The 22,213-nt window shown below is 39.6% G+C and overlaps 1 protein-coding gene across 3 annotated transcripts in view; it reads left to right on the forward strand.

The window, feature by feature from the left end:
- Positions 1–19,687, forward strand: part of LOC136254018 (uncharacterized) — a 28,429-nt gene extending 8,742 nt beyond the window's left edge. Inside the window, exons 6-22 of one of the 3 annotated variants that reach the window (XM_066046656.1) lie at positions 3,898–3,984; positions 4,804–4,904; positions 6,995–7,058; positions 7,216–7,283; positions 9,254–9,349; positions 9,457–9,484; positions 9,534–9,598; positions 10,365–11,146; positions 11,340–11,376; positions 11,511–11,563; positions 11,613–11,735; positions 14,465–14,631; positions 15,509–15,575; positions 17,036–17,422; positions 18,283–18,408; positions 18,618–18,676; positions 19,062–19,687. In XM_066046656.1, the coding sequence (XP_065902728.1) occupies positions 3,898–3,984; positions 4,804–4,904; positions 6,995–7,058; positions 7,216–7,283; positions 9,254–9,349; positions 9,457–9,484; positions 9,534–9,598; positions 10,365–11,146; positions 11,340–11,376; positions 11,511–11,563; positions 11,613–11,735; positions 14,465–14,631; positions 15,509–15,575; positions 17,036–17,422; positions 18,283–18,408; positions 18,618–18,676; positions 19,062–19,556 (2,805 nt within the window). In that variant the 3' untranslated portion in view covers positions 19,557–19,687. The remainder of the gene's footprint in view (positions 1–3,897; positions 3,985–4,803; positions 4,905–6,994; positions 7,059–7,215; positions 7,284–9,253; positions 9,350–9,456; positions 9,485–9,533; positions 9,599–10,364; positions 11,147–11,339; positions 11,377–11,510; positions 11,564–11,612; positions 11,736–14,464; positions 14,632–15,508; positions 15,576–17,035; positions 17,423–18,282; positions 18,409–18,617; positions 18,677–19,061) is intronic. The other 2 variants (XM_066046657.1, XM_066046658.1) reach the window with 2 other exon arrangements.
- The last annotated feature ends 2,526 nt before the right edge of the window (positions 19,688–22,213 follow it).

Below are 22,213 nucleotides of genomic sequence, written 5' to 3' on the forward strand. Positions count from 1 at the left end.
GGTTAGTCGGCAGAGAACTAACAACTGTGGCAGAAAGCCTCGAGAGTATTAGAGCTCTAAGCAACTCAAGTCGAGGAATGGTTTGTGGCTTAGATGGTGCAACACGGCTTTTGGATGCAACCATCCTAACTTGCACATGGCCACTCCCATAAGTTGAACGAAGATAAACCACTGCTGCGTATGCATGACTAGAGGCATCACAGAATCCATGAAGCTGGATTGTGTCCACATCATCGTAACTTACTTCAAAATAGTACCTTGGCACTTTGACCCTTGACAGAAAGTGCAATTCAGAAACTATGCTCTTGTATTTCTCTAGCAGTTCACCATGAAGGGGATCATCCCAACATTTGTGGTCATCACATAGCTTCTGAAACAGTATCTTCAACTGTATAATATACGGACTCAGGAACCCTAAAGGGTCAAACAACTTTGCTGTGAATTTCAAAAGAGTAACGTTTAGTAAATGTAAGTGATTCAGCATACCTTATCAGCTCAGTGAAGTTAAAGGTCAAATCATCAGTACCAGCATTCCAGGCTACGCCAAGGAGTTTAACAAGGTCATCATTTGCCTCTGCTATGTAACCAGTAGTGGCCTTAGCAAATGATTCATCTTCTTCAGACACAGTTCCTGAACTTATCTGGAGACGTTCACTCACTTCAGATCCCTTAACATGATGAAGTAACTCTTGTGAGTTTGATTTCCACTTACGCAGGTTCATTCCTGCTTCTGACATAACCTTCCTGGCATCACAATAAAATTCAATTGCTTCAGTGACTGTGTTTGTACCTGACACCAAATCATCTACATACAACGAATCCTGTAATTTACTCACTAACTCTGGAACACTGTCTTTGTATTTCTGCAAATGATGACAGATGACGGCTCCCAAAATTGCGGGTGATGGTCGAAGGCCAAATACTAGTCTTGCAAAACGGAGATGAACTATCTCGGACTGAGGGTTAGTTGGGTTCTTTAACCAAAGGAAACGGAGAAGGTCGCGATCTGGCTCTCTTATGCCTACCATGAGGAAAGCCTTCTCAATATCAGCAGCAACAGCCACACGATGAAATCGAAAACGGATGAGCACTTCAAACAATTTGGGTATGTAGTTTGGGCCTTTCTGCAAACAGTCGTTTAATGAACAGTCATCACCTGCAGCTCGAGCTGAGCCATCATAAATGATACGGAGCTTTGTAGTTTGGCTGCTCGTACGCACCACTCCATGATGAGGAAGATAATGAATGGTTGAACTAGACTTATCAGTCGAAGTCAATGGTTCCTTGACGGTTTCAACAATACCGAGATTGATCTGCTCTTCAATTATTCTACTGTACTCTTGCACTAATTCAGGCTGAGAGCAAAGTCGCCTCTGCAGCAACTTTAATTGTGTTTGACACATGGTCAAGTGGTTGGGTACGTCTGGATGACCATCCCTCCATGGCAGCCCCACCTCATAACGAGTGCCATCAAAACTTATTGAGGAAAGAAACAACTCTTCATTCTCATTTACAGTAGAATTCTCAATGACGCCGATAGACTCAGTGTCCCAAAATTTCTTCACTGCTGATAGCAGTTCAGAATCTCTGTCCTTGAACACAGAATTGTCAAGGCCTGCAGCTATACTAACATGTGTATGCGACAAGGGACTTGAGCCAAGAGGGGGAACCGGTCCGGAAAGAAGCCACCCAAATTTGCTGCTGACAGCCACAGGCCCTCTTTCACCCCTTCGCAAGTCACCGGTAACAATGGTCCAATAGTAATTGGAACCCACCAGTACGTCAATAGTACCATGGTCATCTGTACCACTGTCAGCCAAAACCAAATCTTCAAGATGTGCGTAACTCACAGGATTAACAACAGAAGGTAAGGGAGAGCATATGACTGGGAAACTTAGAGCAGAGATGGTGACAACATCCTCAAGGCCTGGCTTCCTTAAAGACAACTTCACTACACCACATGATTGAGACTTGTACCCAGAACTTCCAAATGTGTTGAGATGTAATTTTTCAATCCTTATGGGCTTTAGCTTCAGTTGATGTTGAAGTTTCTCAGAAACGTAGGACAGTTGACTGCCACTATCAAAAAGTACACGGACCAGAGCTTGAGGCTGCTCACTCTCCCCAGATGCCACCACTCTAGCAGTTTGTAAAAGGACAGTTTGAGGATTCTTCATACCAACATTGGCGGTGCTGGAAGAGGTCTCCACTGATTGTACTGCTTGGTTACCTGGCTCCTTTGGTGAGGGATTGAGTCGGTCACAGATAGATTGGTGATGTTTCCTGTGACAGTGCCTACAACTCTTGGTAGAAGTGCAATCTCGCGCCTTGTGATCTGGCCTCAGACAATTAAAACATCGGTTGGCACTCAGTAACAGTTTCTTGCGGTCTTGAATGTTCTGAACCTTGTCACATGAAGCCGAAAAATGATCCTCATTACAGTATGCACACTTGACCTTCATTTGGCTGGCAGAGAGTGCATTGGCAGTGGGGTTGTGGTTTCCTGATGAAGATCTATTGGAAGGTGGCATGGGTGGTTTAACTGCATTCATTCTCACTCCCTCGCTAGCTTCTCTTGCCTCGACCTCAGCTTGAATGACTTGCATTAGATCATCTAAACTCCACACATCATCCTTGGTTTCTCTCGCCACTCTCAATCGTATTTCTCCAGGTAACTTGGACATTATTATTGGTATAAGCAAACTGCCGTACTGGGTGGAGCCAATCCCCAAAGTAGCCAACCCTCTTATGTGTACTGTTATCTGGTCATAGATATACCTCAGAGCCTGGGGACGATCATTAGCACTGCAGGGTATCTTCACAAGCTCTTCCATGTGTGCACAGATAATATGTTGAGGACGTCCAAAACGCTGTTTCAGTAATTCAACTGCTGCATCATAGTTGCCATCAGAAAGTGTTAAGCCCTTGATGGCACGGGCAGCTGCACCATCTAGCAAGCTAACCAGATAATTAAACTTGTCAATTTTTGTTAACTGATTGTTATCGTGAATTGCAGACTTGAATGAGTCCCAGAATGATGTCCATTTTGTGACATCCCCTTTGAACGTGGGAAGGACCAACTTTGGAAGGCGGGCCTCGGCGCCCACAACAGAAGGAGCTCCGGATACGGTAGAAGTTACAACGGGTGAGCGACGAAGCTTCATTGATTCTATCTTTCCCTTGCACTCCATAATTCGGGCGACGACCGACTCAGATTCTTCCACTTCCATTGATATGTCCTTTATGTCACATAACGATAAGGCTTCTTTGTCCAATTCAGCTAACGACAACGACTTGGCTTCCAACTGGCGATAGATCACGTCTAGTCTAGTGTACTGATCATTAGAAACAGTAGCGGTGGATGAGATAGTGTTTGTCTCCTCTAGTAACTTAATCACGAAGCTCCTATTAGCTGCCCGGATCGCTTTGCATCGTTCATATTTGACTTGCTTTTCTTCGTCTCCCATTCGGCCGCCGATCCACTGTTGGGGTGCCTGTTCTAACCCGGCACCAAGGAATTCAAAGTTTACAGGTGACTTCGTGCCCCACGTTGGGCGCCAGATGTAACAAAACTAGTTCTAGCACAAACTCCACGACGATTAGCACAACTAATTTCACCCCCTTTGGCGATGCGAAGGGATTCCGTTAGCACCTCATGTCGACGGCCATTACGGTTTTGTTCACGTGAGCGAATAATTATTTTTAAAACAATTACAACACATTATGCTTCTGTTCTGTTACAGTTAGTGGATATTTTGATTTACCTATTTATTATATGCACTAGAGCTATTTCACAATAATTTTTCATGGATAATTCTACATTTTTGTCATTGCACTTACATTCTATTTAACAAAACTGACACCTTGGCTAATGCTGTTGATTGTACTCCTCTGCAGGTACTGAAGAAACCAGAATACTTTGGCAAGTTTGGCAGGATCTACAGGGTGGTGATTAATAACAGTACTGTATATACCTGTTCTCAGGTTAGGCTATGTACATACATGTATATGGTAAAGATGTTATATGTGTGTATGTAATAGTTTTAACATGGGAATGAGGGCTTTGCCTGATATATGCCCGACTGCCCGAGGGTATGCATATCAGGCAAAGCCCAAATGCCCCGTGTTACAGCTAATATGTAACACTCATCAGCCTGATAGCCTGTATAGGGAGATCAATCACCCAAGCCAATACAAATGTAGCCAGTGGATGTATTATATATGCATACCTAAAAATTATCGATTATGGGTCAGCAGCTAGAACATTCTGGTTACGTTCGATTATGACACATGGACATATCCTAGAGATATCGTGGAGAATTTCAGTTACGTGAGTGTGATGTTTTAATCAGTGCTATTGAATCATTTACAGAAAAGGTATGGAGTTCACTAAAGGCTTAGATAGGTAAGCTTGCTTGTAGAGTGGTTACTCCATACAAAGTGGTAGCTTCGTGATGGGTGTGTGTCCATACTTGAAGATGTGTGGAAACAATTGATGAATAAGCTGTAGCGCTAGTTTTGACCTTAGCCCAATGTTTTTCAACTCGTAGGATGGTGGGGATAACAAAACGCCCTCCGTCTGAGTGGTTTTCATAGTGAAATCCTAGTTATAAATTCTAATCACGTGAGTATAATCAATTTTGGCCTCAATGTCTATATAATCAGTGCCCAGTAGTAGCCTGGCTACATTTCGTATGTAGCCCGGCTAGCTGGGCTACATACAAAATGTAGCCCAGGCAGCTCCTTTGATCTGAAGTGTGATTGTGTTTGACAGTCCCTATAGAATGTTGTTGTTTTGTGTAGGGAAACAGCCTGGGGGCATACATAACATTCTACCGCAGTGAAGATGCCAGTAAAGCAATACAAGCTGTCAATAATGCTTACATTGATGGGAGATGTCTTAAGTGAGTGAATGTTGTTATGTTAATCCTCACTTTTGATTATCATTGTGATCTCATCCAAAGTGTTGTAAATGTGTTGCATTGAGCATAGACAGTGATACTATACGTTCAAAGGACTCTCTGTCTGCAAGTTATGTATGGCATAAATGTGACTGTCTCTGGGAAAACCGGTCTTATCGCCCATTTAAAAGTATCGAGAAATGTCGGTTTTAAATATTCAGAGTGTTGTAGCCGGCCAGTGGTGGTAGCTATGCATACTAAATTTTCACACGTTTCACAACAATTTCTTACCTTCCAGATCATCCACTGATGAAGTAGCCAATGGCCAAGTTTCCCGCCATTTTGGATAGTTTTTAAACCGAGGTTGTCTGTATCAGGCAAGCTCCAGAAGGGTGGGAGGCAGGGACCCTGGAAGGTGGGCAAGATGGTGTTCAAAAATTAAAAAGAAATGTGTTGGGATGAATTAGGCCAAGTCATGGGCCATTTAGGGCTCAGAACTGGCTAAAACGAAAGGAAATTTATAGCACAGTCATTGTCCAACACCACAGAGCTGTACAGCCACACACAGCCATCTCCTGGTTGGCCAGGGCTCCACCAAAACTCCAGACCTCTCGTATGGCTCGCCACTGTGCTTTTAAAAAGCAGTCAGCAAAAGCAGACCACTTTAGTCTGGTCAACTGTGACAGTGAAATTTGATTAGTACATTCATTAAGCTTTGTGTTTGTGTGAAAAAATCAAACTTCCTGTCTTGGGCAATAGGAACAGTTTTCACAGATCCAGTCACATATAGTGATTGAAGGACTTTTGAATGGTAGGGAAATGGCTAGTGCCACCTTGAAGTTTTTGTAGATGTGTCTGTGTGGTACGTGTCACCTCAATCTACTAGACTTTAACCCTTAAACCAGAAAACTGGATTTAAGCTTAATAAATAAGTATACTTTGTACAAAGCATTGTACCTTTCGAAGCGTCCATCCTATGGCTATGCAATTTACGTCATTCTACTGGTGATGTAACAAGGATTAAAATGCCTAGAGTTTTGCCCTAAAGCTAAATAGTGAGGCCAAAACTAGCCGTGAAAATAACTTTTCAGTAAAGAAACACTCAAACCCTTTAAATACCTTTATAAAATGGTCGATAACTCGATGGTAGTTGCTCCTATTACCTTGCAACAACTTCCATTCAATTTGTTGTGAAATTTTCTATCAGGCCATACATATATGACTCATATTAGTGAACCCACAATCGAAATTAAACACTTGGCAAGAATTTTGACAGAGACGCAACTCGTCACTGTTGATTGCTTCATAACAAGTAAGCCACTATAGTTACAGTGTTCATTTAACCTTTTCCAAGTAGCCCAGTAAACACACTTTTAATCTATGTGACTGGATTTGCAAAAAGAGGTCTTCCACACACATCCAATTTGTCAACTTTGACAATTCATAACTTCAGATTGAAAAGAGTTATTGACTTGAAATTTGGTCAGAAGTCGGCACCAACATAGCTGAATAGATGGGAATAATTTCAGGTTAATATTAGTGCTCTGCGATATATCGGTAATACCGTTTATCGTGATAAATTATTGTAACCGATTATCATACCGTGACAGCGTTTGATAACTGATATATCGAAATACCGGTATATCGATGAATACTGGTATAGGATTGCTTTTAACCCAGCCTTTGGTGTTTAATTATCCAATTTGTTGATGGTTTAGTAGACATTCCCTAAACAAAACTTGAGGTCGTCACATTACAACACATGCTTACTTGTACTGAACTATATAGTTTTGGATTTTGGGATGATACTAGGCCCAAGAAATGATGCAATAGTTACAATAACAAGCTAACTATATACCGATATACCGCGATATTTTCCTGTTACTAATACCGTGTATTCAAATTTCAATACCGCCGAGCTCTAGTTAATATGTTACTTGAACACCAAGGTCTCCCAAATTTATGAAAAAGTTATTTTATTGGCTTTGTTCTGGTAAATCATGCAACTGATATTTTTGTGATGTTCGTAATTGTTTTTTACAGTTAAAGTTTTGCAATTACAAATAGTTATATTATTTATTCTTCCTGTGTAGGGCATCATTAGGAACAACAAAGTATTGTTCACACTTCTTGGCTGGTTTGACGTGTCCCAAGTCGGTGAGTACTGTATGGTGTGTGTCAGTGCTAGACTTGGTAGCCTTTTGTGTTTGTGTACACATGTCTAATGTATCAGAAGCAAGTCCTCTCCAATATTACTGGACGTACCATTCTCCCATTATAATTCTAACCCTGTATGTACATGATGTTCTTACAGGATTGTTTATTCCTTCATGAGCTAGGAGAAGAGGAAGCTAGCTTTACTAAGGAGGACATGCAACTTGGGTAGGTATCTGTATAACATGCAGTCACATGTACTAGTTTGGGAGAAAGTAATGTCTTGTAGACGTGCATTTCTGACCTGAAATGCTTCGGTTAATTATAAGGTGGTAGTCACCTTATACTTTCCTGTAACCCACAAGTGTGCATGATTAGATTAACTATGTGGATGCACCTTGTACAGGCAAGTCATGATGGTGCTGTTAATCCTTGTTGAGATGCTTCACTTGTAGAGAATACATTGTAACAACCCATCAGTACAAGCACTTGTACAACAGAAGCTCTTACATAATGCTGTGGCGAACATGCCGTTGTGAAATTCGCATTGATTATGTAACTTGCCTATTCCTGTTGAGCAGGTTTTTCTACAATGGTTCATCGTAACAGGGCCAACTTTTGAATGCTAGTTGTGAACAGGTTGAAATAAAGAATGTTCCCTTGTATAACCATCATGTTGTGGTTAGGTTTTTAGCAGTAGAGCTGCTTTTTCAAGCTTAGTGTGAGTTTTGTGCATCCAGTATTGATTATTATATATAGGAACATCAGTGTTAAGAATCACAGGATACCAAAAGGGATGATTATTGTTTCATGTTGAGTTATGTAATATTCTGAAACAGTGTAACATAGTACCGAAGATGAAATGGTCTTCTTTACACAGTGGAAATATAGGTTCATGAACTTTATCTATATAGAGATAAGCATTTCAAAGAACTTTGTTACAATATATAATGAGTGACCTTAAATACTTTGTATTGTCTGTTATATATGTTAAACATATACAATTGGTTAATACATGTAATTGCAGTAAATTTGTCTGACTGCTAAAATTATGCCAACTTGACTGCTATTGCTGGTGTACATGTAATAGTTGTAACACGGGCATGAGGGCTTTGCCTGATGTATATGCCCGACTGCCCCAAGGGCCACAGGCCCGAGGGTAGAGGGCATACATATCAGGCAAAGTCCTAATGCCTCGTAATATGTAACACTCATCAAGCTGATAGCCTGTATAGGGTGGTCAATGCCAATACGACTGCAGCCACTGGATGTATTATATATGCATACCTAAATTTTCTATTATGGGTCACAGCTAGTACACTATAGTTACATTTTGTTATGATGAATGGATATATCCTAGAGATATCGTGGAGAATTTCAGTTACGCGAGTTTAATGTTTTAATCAGTGCTATCAAGAGTTCATAATATATGTATATATATTTAGGAGAGTATCCAACGCCTTTATTGCTGGTTCAAAACACACTGCTATATTAATTGTGCAACATATCCGAATATTTTAGTATAATTTCAGTAAACTCCAACACATGGCTTCACCATGAAAGACTTGTTGATAGGCGTTGATATACCAAAGCGAAGACCTGCAAGCACTTCAAGGTCCTTATAGCTCTTGAAGCAAGTTAACACATTTGGTGATGACGACTATTGCGTAACATTATTAAGCAGTGTGTTTTGAAGGGGCAATACAGCATTGGATACTCTCCTAAATATATATATATATATTATGAACTCTTGGTGCTATTGAATCATTTATGGAAAAATTACAAATTTCACTAAAGGCCTAGATAGGTAAGCTTGCTTGTTGAGTGGTTATTCTGTGCAGGGTGGTAGCTTTGCGATGAGGGCGTGTCCGTATTCCAAAACGTGCAGAAACAGTCAGTGAATAAGCTATAGCTTTAGTTCTCACCTTAGCCCAATGTTTTCAACTTGTAGGATGGCGAGGATAACAAAACGCTCTCCGTCTGAGTAGTTTTCATGGTGAAATCCAAGTCATGCATCCTAATCACATGAGTATTAATTGATACCCACAATCAATTTCGGCCTCTACATCTATATAATTACTGCCCGGTTGTAGCCCGGTCTACATTTCGTATGTAGCCCGGGCGGCTCCTTTGATCTGAAGTGTGAAAGTGTTACATACTGTAATAGATTACCTTTACTTATCCCCTCATGTGTACAGGAAACACCAAACCTACGAGTCCACCACACTGGCTCAAGCTGCTAACACTACAGCAGTCAGTAAAGAACAGGATAAACAACCACAGTACGTTAAAAGGTCAGCTTGTGGTGATGTGTATCACTGCATGAGTTAGTTGTAAAACATTGTAGTGTCTATGTAATGTACTGTACACACTTTCTTTAATTCACATGTGTGTTTTGTAGGCCTCTGGTTGCTCAAAAGTCTAAAGAGGTTAGTTTGTATGGTCAGATGTGTACATTAATGATAGGTCATTGTTTAGTATGATAGTATTCCTGAACCAGTTCACTTCCAGTCAGAATCAGCCTTACCTGCTACAGCCCACTGGTAATGCTTGTCAGTATGTTGGTGTACGTGTATCCATTACATTATATTCACTTTATATTGAGTTATGGATGGAGATATACTTTGTGAACTGTTTCCCATATGTAAAGTTGTGTGACAGGCAGATCAAAGCTGAAATACATTTTTGTTGTGGACTTATACTACCTGCACTATCTTTCCATTTATCCCATTTAGTTGGTACTTACTGTGTTGCATCATAATGGCTATTGTTTCAGGCGTGAATCCTTGCTTCATTTTTTAACGTTTTAGCTTCAAAACATATTTAGGTTTTGACGTCTGACTGTAAGCAAAATACTCTATCTTTCAAACCATCTTCCTATATTTAGCAATTTTACACGTTATGTAATAAGCTTTAAAAATAACTAGATTTTAGTCCAAACCTTGCCATGAAAACAGCTTTTTTTTGCTCAGAGACTGTACATGTACATTCACCCCAAGTTCAGATGTTCTGGTAACATGAAATGGAGGTTGCACAATATAGCATTTTGACCGCTTGAGGGTGATCATGCAGACCAGTAGGTAAGCAAATCATACATTTTGCTTTTTAAAATGTAGTATTGGTACTGCTTTTCCTAAATTCTGATGTTACATCCACCAAGATTAGTACTCTTCCGCAAAGATATTTTGTTTCATAAAGAGTCTTTCCATTTTTAACTACAGCATGTAGAGGATACTGTTTTCTTAAATGCTACTATGTATACCTACGTAATTATATTGCTTGCTTATGTACATGTACACAACCTATCAGGGCCTCACAAAGTAGCAAGTTACCAGATGTCCCAAAACCCATCATCACTCAAGCACCACATACAACTGATGTTAATACCAATGATAGTAACACTACAGTGAAGAACAGTAGTGAAATAAGGAGTGTAGAAGACCTGTCATCACTGACTATACACGACAATATTATTGTTGCTTCTTTGACTAACAGTGGAGGCTATGACCTCACTAACACTGGCCAACACAATTACTCTGCCATGTACCAAATTGTGAATGAAGAACCATCATCTACTAATAGTAACGTTGCTATTGCTAGTACTGGGGATGTTATGTTAGAACGGCAAAGTAGTGGTGACTCTAATAGCAGCAGAAATCACCAGCAATCTCAAAGTTTGGGCAAGGAGAGTGTACCATCACAGTCCCACAAGGGACAGCAGCCAAAGTCTGGTAGTAATAAGACAACTAAAAAGTCTAAAGACAAGAAAAACACTTCAAATGTTGCGGACAAATCGAAGCAAAGCAGTGGACATACAAGTGGTGGAGCATCTCCTGTTAAACATGATAATGTTCCTAAGCTAGTTAAAGAGAACACTGGTAAAGTGAGCACAGCTGGTGGTGATGTTCATAAGAAGAAGAAGAAAGATAATGTTGTTTTACCTGCTGAGAGTGTGGTCACTCATGAAGGACAAGTAGCTGCTATAGTGAAGACTGAGAATGTTGTGGAGCGTAAGGTACCACCTACCGGAGGTGTGAAGGCACCCCCACCTGGACTGACTAAACAACCATCACACACTAATGCTGTAAATGGTAAGTTGCAATTGTTTGTGTGTGCGTGTGTGTACGTGCATGCATATGCGTGTGTGCATGCGTGCATTGCATGTGACTATGTGATAGTGTCCTTGTATGCAAGTGACTTATTTGTATGTTAATGTTGCTCAAGTAAGAAATCATTGTTGAAGGCAAGTATGCTCCATTTCATATTGTTGTCTTTAATTTGTAGTTCTATCACAATTAACCAGAAATCAGTACAATACTAGGTAAGTGTTTGTGCACCATCTCCACATTGTAAAGTGTTATTGCAATTTGTGTGTATACCGTATATTATTGTACACTATCGTACACTACACACTGAATTATATCTACGTTGTATTACTATATTTTATGTACACAGTTATGGACTGAACTGGCCTGACCTCAGTACACGAAATGATGATGATGAGTTAGGTCAGTATTTGTATCATTAATTTCACTGTTCACAGTGTAATTACAATAGGGTTTGATCCATGGAGTATATCATCAAAAGGATTTGAGGACATGTTAACATCACAACCAGTCACTTCTGTTTATAGTCAGCCTCCTCCTCCTCCTGTGGTTGATACCATGAAGACTGAAAAAAGTGAGTAATAGGCTGTGAGATATGTTGATATGTTTGAGTACATCACTGGATGACACTGTGTCTGTACTATTTTTGCACACATTTGTGCACACATGACCACACTAAAGCATACCCGGACAGATGCACTCTCAGCCACACTGACACCAGGGTTAAAACCAAATTGACATCACCAACCCGGTTAGTAATCTAGATTTGAAACAGTTTCATTAGAACAGTAGCATTTCAGGTACTTGTATAATCTTTTTTCATTGATTTCAACCTGGTACATGTAGTGAAAAAAGGTGATGCAAGGATAAACTTACCCAGCAATGAATTTCCCTATTCACGGCGAACATGGTGCAAATATCATTGCGTTCTTAAGTACCTGTAATTTATTTCCCAATATTTGCTTTACAAATTGATCTTTCTGTTTGTAGGGCTACAAGTTATTGGCATACAAGGCTGTAAGAGTATCATACAATATGGTAGTACTGTATAGTAGGGACCACAAAGGAGTAGACGTGGCCCACAAAATGACATCACCCGAAAACTAGGGCTGGGAGATTATATTGATTATGGGATTAATCATGATTGTTTCTGAACATTGTGATGTTGATATGTGTTATATGAACATCGTGATGTGACATCACAAGTAAACAAATTCAAATGGTGACACATACTATTGTGTAAGCGCTTGATCTGGAAAACAAGCCTACACTTCTGAGACTGTTCATTGTGTGAATAAATCTTACTACTGAAAAGCTTACCTGTTACAAACCGTTGAATTTCTAAGGACACTATTATTCAGTATACTGTTTGTATTGAACTATAGCTGGTCTGATCAGTTGTACACAATTTCACCTTGTTTTGTAATTTATACGAAGTTGTGCATATGCGATAGTTTGATGCATGTAAAGATATGACATCATGATTGTTATCATAATCGTGATAAGTTGCATTTTATAATCGTGAAGGTAGCAAAATTTCATAATCGCTCAGCCCTACCGAAAACCAGCCTCGATTTTCCCTGACGGCGATGAGGCAGTATTGGTTAGGCAAAACTAATTCCCAAAATGCTTTTTCAACAAGTTGCTATGGAATCTGAAAAGAAAATTATTTAATGGAATTTTCTACTGACTAAGTAACTGACTGATGCCTTCAGACAAGCGTAACTCGACAACGTCTAAGGATACGGGCTTGATTTTTTATTATTTTTATTGTTCGGCATCACTTTGGCCTGAGAGGTGCCTTTTGGCATACCACAGTATGTACAATGCATTCTTCATGGACTTACCAGTGTCCTGCTTTGTGTCCCATTCATCTTTGCTGACAGTGAAAAGTGTTGATTTGGTGATACCATGTGTTGGCTTCCCTTCGTAACGGAAACCGTCCGTATTTTTCATAGTGGCTATTTTAATTGCAGAGGTGTTTTTCAAACAGTTCTTGATTCGTACTGCTGTATAACGGGTTGAACATAACCAACAATGAAGCGAATAATGGATACTTCACTTTTCAGACGATAATTGATATAACTGGGGTACGCTGCACCATTTCTTTCTTTTGGTATGCATGAATTGCAGAGGGGACTTTTTGAACAGTTCTTGATTTGAAATGCTGTGTAACAATGGGTTGAACATAGCTGACAACAGATACTTCACTTTTCAGACGATAATTGATATAGCTGGGGTAGGGCGCATAGCACCATTTCAGATGCGGTATGTGTGGATTCACTAGTCATAATAATTATAGCTAACAAACAAGTACACAAAATAAATTGGAACTTTCAACTGGAGTAGGGACCATAGCACATTGATTAAAAGTACTGAAACAAGCTGGAGTAGTTAAATCATAGTAAAACAATAAGAAGTGTTATACCCCTACTGTGCATTTCCGAGTACCTTGGAGCACAGTAGGGATATAACACTTCTTATTGTTTAACTGTGATTAATATCGTGCACTACTCCAGCTTTTTTCAGTACTTTTTATTGATGTGCTATGGTCCCTACTCTAGTTGAAAATTCTATTTATTGATTTTTGTGTGGTTGTATATTTGGCTATGTATATAAATATTCAACACATGTTTATCCAATGCACAATTTGGGTCAGACCCAGTTGACCTGAAGACAACATTGCGCTCTCTCCTCCCTCACGCACACACATGCACGCGTGTGCACACACACAAAAGCTAACTGGCACGCCTACCCAGTGAACCAACACTGAGACACCTGTGCTGTACTCATGTGCTTGGAGTCAGCACGCACAAAGCAAAGCCTCCGGCAGCCCTGCAAAACACAGCTATTGTCACCCAGTGAACCAACACTGAGACACCTGTGCTGTACTCGTGTGCTTGGAGTCAGCACGCACAAAGCAAAGCCTCCGGCAGCCCTGCAAAACACAGCTATTGTCACCCAGTGAACCACCACTGGGATTCCTGTGCACTACTCAGGCACTTGAGTCTAGTGCAGGCGAATCCTCCTGGGGCAGAACTAATCACCTGCAGGAGGACCATCCATCCAGGTGTCATGGAGAGAAGTCGCGGAACTTTGGAAGTTCCACAACAACCTCTAAGCAAGACAAGGACAGTTGGCATTTGCTTCCCCAGTTTACACCAGGTACCCATTGGTATTACATCTGGGTGGGCTGCTTCCCTAGTTAACACCTGGCACACACAAACATTACTCACTATACACACATATACACACATGTACATAAATAAGCACACAGCATTCATGAAATGTTTAATGTTCCAGGACATAGTCAACCATTGTCCAGCACATTTGTAGATCCACAGAGACAAGCGGCTGCAGCATATGTCAACTATGGTCCCATCACCAATGATCAACTTCATCAGTTACAATATCATGGCATACCCATCCATCAGCAACAACACTCCCCTCGCAGTCATCCTCCGACAGCTGTAAGTATTGTGTGGCTAGCTAGGAGTGTATTATTGTGTGTGCCAAAGTGTGATATCAAAGGTGGTGGTCATGATGTTAAAGTGACAATATCAATGTAGTAATTTCTTGACCACCACATTTGATATCACATCTCTTATTAACCCTTTGAATTGCATATCGGCCACTACAAAGTGCTGTAAGTATTTTACTCATGATGTAATAAGCCTTAAAATGATACCTAGGAACTTACCCTACACCAAAAGTATGAGGACCAAAACAGGGAATGGAAGTTTATAAGCACACAAATCTTTTATATATGATTAGTAACTCATTGCCAGTTGATCCGATTCACTTCAAATAACTATTAGCCGCTTTGACATTCAGTAGTGAGTAAGGTCATACATGCAGCTCATGTGATCCTGGCTACGATTACAAAGCATGAAATATGCTGTTGTAATAAAACCAGTCGCTGTTCATTGCTTTATAACCAAGTAATCCCCTGTTGTTACAGTGGCCAGGTTATTGGCTTTCTTCTAATATCTCAATGAATAAGGTTTCTTTTGATATCTGCTTAAGGAGGCCAAGCTACTTGGCCATATAAGACATGTTTTGTGTAGACGTACGTTCCTCAAACTTTTTATACAGCTTCAAGGGTCAATGCTGGTTTGTTTCTAAATGCTTGCAAGGTACTTGATGTTGCAATGAGATTTAAAGAGCATGAAAATCTTAATTTTTTGGTTCCTGTGTGTACACTTGTCAGTTACATACCCGCATGCTATTTTTGGTTGCACAACACATCACATTGCTTTATAAGGATAGGTTTGTGTATGTATAGGCTCTACAGGGAGCTTGCATTCTTATTAAATGTACATTGTTTTCTTTGATTTTCCATTTCAGTCTAATAATCACACAATGGAGAACCAGTTACGTGCTCTCCTACCTGGGATTAACATCAGTATTGACTGTAAGTACATGTTATGTAATGTTAGGGATCATAGAGGTTTGGGTTTTATGGCCGAAAATATCACCCAAAAACCAGCTTCATAATATCATCCTGGCAGTATTGGTTAGCCCAAAAGTGCCTTCAGGATGACCCCAAATGCTTCAAATAGATTGTTACAAAATTTTGAGATTTTTTATTTAATGGTATTTTCTACTGATTAACTACCTGCCTGATGCCTTCAGGCAAGTGTAACTCGATAACAGCTAAAGCTATGTGCTTGACTTTTCACTGTTCCAAGTCCCAAGATGTGCCTTGCGTACCGCAGTACATACAGTGCACACATCGTGCACACATCGTGGACTCACCTTTGTCCTTTGTGACCCATCTCTTTTTGCTGACAGCCCAAGGTGTCAATTTGCAGTAGTGTGATGCTGTAAATGGGAATCGTCCGTATTTTCCATGCTGACTGGATTGATTGCAGAGAAGCTTCTAATACTATTCTTTGTTTGTAATGTGTAATGGACTGAAAATCGGTGAAGGCAGGACCTTATGAGCTGGCGAAGGAGCATGAAACTCGGTTCCAGCACAATCCAAATACGTCACGTTTTTTGAATAAATTGCTACAAGTGTCGTTCACTATTAGCACACGGTGTCTACTAATGAGATTATTCTTTCCTTATATGGAAACTAATTGCTAATGAATTTGGATTTCGATAGCACCCAGCAGGCAGCGTAAGTTTCATGCTCCTTCGCCGCCTTCGGCGGCTCATAAGTTCCTGGTGAAAGCGAAACATAATGACCACTTCACTTTTGCGTCAGTAATTGATAGTTGGGGCATGCGAATCGTCCGTATTTTTTGTGGTGATTGGCTTGCTTGCCAATGTGTTTCTCCTACTGTTCTTCATTAGTAGAGCTGTATAATGGGCTGAAAGCAAAGCGTAGTGGCCACTTCATTTTCGAGACAGTAATTGATAACTGGGGTGTGTGTTCAGATGTAAACTTTATCTCTGGCACCATCCTTCCTTGTGATGTGGTATGGGCGATTCACCAGTCATAGTGATGTTGCAAAAAAAGTTAACAAACAAATTTTAAGTTCGATTAGGGATCATAGAAAAAAGTAGGGAAACAAGGGAGGAGGTCGCCTACACCTGCAGATATACTAGTGAACATTTATTCCCTATGGTATAAAATTACTAATTTTTCCTTATGCTTGTATACTACTGTAATTTACTTTTTCCCCTGTTATTTTCATATGCAAAACTTGTACATAGATTTCTCACACAAAATTTTTACACAAGATCGAATTACTCTAATAGAGCAGTCATTTATGTAAATCATATAAATATATTGTTACACGGAAATTTTTTGCACGAAAATAAAAATTATGTTGTAATAGACTGTATCATATAGTACTGTGTAATAGTAGTAAGATATATGTACTACATGTATGATGGTTTATTAATGACTTGTCTGTTCTATAGCTGGTGCACAGTACCCACTTCCTCACAACAACACACACTACACCTCATCATATCCTACTCAACAAGTTCAACCTCCACCTTCACTGCCGATGATGCCACATGCCCAGTCACGGCCTACCCTCCCACTGACACACCGCCCTGCAGTAACCAGCTCCAGACATGTCATTGCATCTCCATTTGATATTCCCTCCCTCAGCTATGTCACTACCACCATGCAGAGTGGATGGCCTGATTTGATCAATAGTAGTGACAGTAGAGGTGGTTCTGTTAACAGTAGTAGTGTAGGTTGTGTTGGTGGTAGAGCAATGATGAGGGAACCAGTGACTGCTTCACATCATCATCAACCACAGCCCACTGTGTTCCCATCCAATCCTGAACCATTTCTAGGTATAGTGTGAGCTTGTGATGTGTACACTATGTACGTTATAATACACACAAGTGTACACAGGACACACTGTATAATGCTCTTTTGTAGTAAATGTATTGTATGATGTACAGTTTTTGAGTGCAACTTGATGCAGGCACAAAGGTACAGTCCTAGCACTTGGAGGGGTGGGGAGTTACCTTTTGACCAACTAATAGCTTTTATAAATCTTATTAAAAGGGTATATCGATCTCCTTTAGCATTATGTTTGTCTGTCTGACATGTGAGCAAGAGGTGTGGGTTTCAAACAACAACTGTTTAACTACACATGTGGTACAGCTTAAGCACAAATTGATACAGTTGCTACATTAAGTTACTCTTGAAGTTACCCTCAAGGCAACCTGATTGTTACATGATCTTATCAACTATATCAAGTATTGACAGGTACACTAGTCTGATACTTGCTCTATGGTGCAGGACTTACCATACCGAGCAGTGTAAAAAAGTTGTGACCAAAGGGTTACCAAACAAAAGAAAGGATGAAAGGAATTGATTAGAAAGCACCTCTAACAAGTTGTCTGTAAAAGAAGACATGAATAATTTGAATAGCTAGGTTGTTTGCTTACGGTTCTCCATGCGGTTGGCACTAAGAATTTCAATGTGTTTTTCACTACACCCTTGCATCCAATGTGTTGTGGACAATGATTGATTGGTTACTGTTATAAACTGCATTGAAAGTCCACGTGAATGTTGACAGAATCATTTCAGCATGCGAAAGTGGGTGACATCAATGGACAGATAGACAGACAGCTTTAAGAGACCTATAGGACTGTTTATCACAGAGCCGGTCACACGTGTATTATTTAACCTAATTGTACTGTAGATTATCGTACTGGTATGAGGTATTCAGCCCCAGTGACCAGTAGAAATACTGCTGGTGCTACTCATCCAATTGATGGTGAACGCAACAAGGGAGAATACAATCTGTGGAGTGATAACAGTTCATTTGGTATGTGTCTGAGTTGGTGTACTTTTGTCTAACTCTACAAGTGTAGAGCTGTAAATCTACAGTTTGATTGTACATATATTTAAATCAGTGTTTGAAAAAGTAATTTGAATGTTTGCTTAATAAATTATTTATGTTATAGTGATTAATTGGGGAGGCTGAATAAGCCACTGTCATACCAAGTACACTTATAGTATTTCTATATTTCACAGGTACTGATTTCAACTTATTTTCATCATATGCTACTGAGTACCACCAGACCATCATCAAGGCAAGTTGTACCATCAAGAGACAAACAGCTACAAGATAACTGAAATGTTTACTCAGAGAATTTTATGTTTATATGCAAATGACTGTATATTATGTACAGATGTACTTTGTGACTGAGAACAGTTTTATACAAAACTAAAAAAATCTGGTTTGTTTTGTGTGCATGGGAGTGTACAAAATTTAGTTTGTGTGTCTGTCTGTCTGCGTACATGTGTGTTGAGTTACATGGTGAATGACCAAGCTTTGATAGAGCCAGAGCATCGTTGAGCATGCTGCATGAAGTTGGCTTGTTTTGAATGTGAGTTGTGAGCATATTTCTGTAACGTGTGTATGTGTGCAAGTTTCTAATATAGTGAGATTTTTTAATCTCTTTTCTCTTTGTGTAGGAGATGCAAGGTACGAAATCTTTGAAGAGCTCATGGCTGGATTTGTGTAGCAATGGTGACTGTAGCATTCCTCCATCTGGTCTGGAGTTCCACAACACACGACTACTACCAGACAATGCTTCACAACAATCTGCTACTGTCAATCCGGCACCAAATCCTCAAGCTAAATTCCCTCAACAACTTCAGGGGAGAGAAACTGTGGAACAATCAGCTGTTGGTAAACCAAAAAACAATACAGCAAAGTTTACTAGTGGTAGTTGTGTTTCTCAGAGTAACCCACTGACTACAACAAGTGTTCAAGACACCAGTAGACATGTTGGTGCTAGTAAGAGTCATAACAAGCCCAACCAAAGTGTCACCACTATAATGAACTATTCATCACATCATTACACTGGTCCACACTACAGTAGACTACAAGCAGCATCATCATCATCAGGTAGTTATCAGAGAAACAGTAGACACTCTAATTATCATCAACATCATCACAATACATAGATCTTCTGGCATATCTGTCAACTTCACATACATTTTTATTATTTTTCAATGAAAATAAAAACTGTAGAAATAATGCCTAAAAATACAAAATCCCTCTGGGAGCATTGGTAATATCAACCCGTAAAACCTGTTTGTGTAAGAGCAAAGTAGGTATGCAACAAGAACTATACTAATGAATTGACATTAATATTTTCATGTTAACAATGAAAGCCAGTAGAGATAAGTGCATTTTATGTGAACAGACAACAAAACATTCCCTAGTGTTATGGTGTTGTTTCCTGTTGCTATAATAAACACAAAGTACAATCCCACCATATAGTTATTTCTTTGTGCACGTCGGAAAGTGCATGATCATTGACATCATTGTCCATGTAGAATATCAGGCATAAACTTACAAGTTATTTACTCACCCACCCACACATTTATTCTATACCCCATTAGATATATTCTACATTGTTGATTATGTTTTCATGCCTTGATCTGCTCATTAGTATTATTTGCAACCAAATTTTGGAAATGGGTGCAAGTGAGAATATTCATGTTTAGTGGGTTACTATTTTGAGCAGAGTTATAAAAATATTTCTAGAATTTTCTAGTAATTTAAGGTATTGAGAATGGCTTACAATCAATAACAAGTAGGTTTGCACTATAAAGCTTGTTATTTGGTCCTAAGTGTCAAATGCACCCATGTGGTTGATTTTCCAAAATTCGGTCAGATTTATGCTTTATTGTGGTTATAAATGTTTGCAGTGTCTCAAAGCACACTTATAAATAGTAACAAAAATCTGTAATCTGAGTTCACTGTCGTAGAACAAAAATTTCATAAAGCCCCACTTATTGAATTAGACAGGCCTGATCTTCTTTCAGAAAATTAGTAAAAGGTTGTTTTTTTAAGTACCATAATTCGTTTTATTTTCGTGCAAAAAAAACTTTTGTGTAAAAATATTTTCACATGATTTATTTGAATGACTGCTCTATTAGAGTAGTTTGATTTTGCGTAAAAAAAATTTGTGTAAGAAATTTTCGTACAAGTTCAAAAATATTTTACAACTTAAAAAAAACTCATTACAATATGTGAAAAACTATATATGTATTTCGAAAACCTATGGAAACCACAATGTAACTTTTTAAAAACATTTTTTTTTTAAAATCTGGTCCTATTAAATGTCAAGCCTAGTGAGAGCTTTCATCAGTTACAAAATCATTGCTAATGAAACTGAAAGCCATAAATATACATAATTTTGTGTGGTTGCCATGGTAACATGTGTCTAAATATAGTATGTACAAGTTGAGCTGGGTCCTTCAGATCCTTCAGATCTACCTGAAATGCTTTCAACAAGTTGCTATATGTGGAATTTTAAATATATATTATATATATTAAATGGAATTTTCTGCTGACTAATGTCAAGCGTAACTCAATAATGGCTAAGGCTACGGACTTGATTTTTACTGTTTGATGTTGCTTCAGCCAGACATGTGCCTTTTGGCATACCGTAGTACGTACAATGCATTCTTCATGGACTTACCAGTGTCCTCCTTTGTGTCCCATTTATCTTTGCTACTATCACGAAAGGTGTTGATTTTGCAGTACCACAGAGAGCTCCAGAACTGTAAGAGTTGGTGTGATTAAAAAAAAAATTCTGCCTCTGAGAGGGTTTCGTCTGAACATCCGAACCCCTCTCTGGCTATGCCCTTGACATAGTCTTGTCCTTATGGAAAGAAAATCTTCAGTACAAAGATGACTGTAAAGGTGACCAAAGGTCAAATCAGAGATGGCACTATAAAAAATGAATGTCATTAGGAATACAATTACTATATTATGGAAAGTTTCATCACAAATGACACAACTTTCACACTGTGCCGCTCTCCTATCACCAAATTATTTGTACTGCTCAAGAGAAAGTTGTACTTTTAGCAAACATTTCTGATGCATGTAAAGTGTTTTTAAAGTTGGTTGTGGGGATGAAACAACTACAGTGTGACCACTAACTGACTATACTACATATACACCCTGTGTACAGATAGCCAGAGATTATAGATACCGTACATGTTATCATGCTCCACATTAAAACCCTTTAATCCTCATTTGATATTAAAGCACACAGGAGATACTAGCACTGTATACGGAATGGACGCTGTCCGCGAATCATTTCACTTGGCGGACTGTATACGGGTGTAAACCCGTGCGGTGCCCGCCTAATGGCTTCCTCCACTACGCGGATACAACGCCTATATCCGCAAAGCAACTTATTCTACAACGCGGACAAGACGGAAGTAACGGGTAGATAATTATAGTAGCTACAGGCTCCCACAATGATGTATCTATAAGGCTAAAACCACAGATTCAGATTTATAGCCCATGCGCGTCACGGCGTTATAGCTTGAGGCCTGCACTCACTACTGTCCACTTTACCAGTCAGGTACTGGAAGGTGAACATTGGAGGCAAAACCTGTACGAGGTGCTTATCACGAGCCTGGACACATAGAGGCCAATGAACGACTGATAAGAAAAATCGGGAGTATCGATGCCGGAGTTTAGGTATTAATGGTGAAACTGGCGCCTGGGCACTTGAAAGCAGGCGACCACTGTGTCTCGGTGCTGGAAACACTTTGCACATGATGCATCAGCTAGCATGAGACCCCTCCTCGCCACAGAT

This window comes from Dysidea avara, chromosome 4, assembly GCF_963678975.1.
Source record: "Dysidea avara chromosome 4, odDysAvar1.4, whole genome shotgun sequence".
Classification (NCBI taxonomy): domain Eukaryota; kingdom Metazoa; phylum Porifera; class Demospongiae; order Dictyoceratida; family Dysideidae; genus Dysidea; species Dysidea avara.